At 39.7% G+C, this 763-nt stretch overlaps 1 protein-coding gene across 1 annotated transcript; it reads right to left on the minus strand.

Moving 5' to 3' along the window:
- Positions 1–134: 134 nt before the first annotated feature.
- PHALS_13830 (uncharacterized protein) lies at positions 135–548 on the minus strand (the record flags this gene model as incomplete). Its single annotated transcript, XM_024729651.1, has 1 exon — positions 135–548. The coding sequence occupies one exon, from the start codon at positions 546–548 to the stop codon at positions 135–137; it is 414 nt and encodes a 137-aa protein (XP_024580007.1).
- Between the last annotated feature and the right edge of the window lie 215 nt (positions 549–763).

Here is a 763-nt window from a genome sequence, read left to right on the forward strand (position 1 = left end):
TTATATAAGCGAGACACTTCGAGGTAGTCGCACAATTTAAAATTTTTGACAATTTAAGTAGCATGTATATATTCAAGTTTAACTATAAGCAGGTATATTCAAACGTTTAGGTGAAAGAACTAGGAAGGAGTCTGCTATTCCTTTGACAAACGCTCCAGATTTACCAAAATAGATCTATAGGTAGGGTTGGTGTTAACTCCCCCGGCGATTAATGTCGGGACGTCTTTCTCGAACATCTGAAATATAATGTCGGCCATCATGCTACCCCTTTTATCTTCATTGTAACGACTTTCCATGACTTTAATCCAAAATCTCGACATAGAATCATCAAAGGAAAACCTTGGCAAATTGAGAGCTCTCAGCACATCTGAGTCACTGATAGAATTTTCTTTCCAAAATTTCATAAAGACATTCAGTATTGCGCTCGCAGGCGTTTGAAAGACACCATGTTGGAGCGCGTGAGGAACACAAAACGATATGATTTGTTGGTTACTGAAAACCGTCTGCAATTTGGGAAGCGCATCCTCGTAGTAAACATTTAAGACCATGGCCTCTTGAAACCAAGTTTTAAGGAGTTCGTCCGTTTGGGTCACACTATTCAACTTGTGATTATCCAACAGTGACGATAGTCTGCAAAGTGCCACACCATTCAACGCCTTCTCAGTGAGAAAGTCAGGGCTTTTGCTGATCGCATCACCAATTTGTTCATTTGTGATCCCTTGCTGATTAAATTTGTGGTCTAACATGATAGACGCAAATTCTT

This window comes from Plasmopara halstedii, assembly GCF_900000015.1.
Source record: "Plasmopara halstedii genome assembly, contig: Scaffold_736, whole genome shotgun sequence".
Classification (NCBI taxonomy): Eukaryota; Oomycota; class Peronosporomycetes; order Peronosporales; family Peronosporaceae; genus Plasmopara; species Plasmopara halstedii.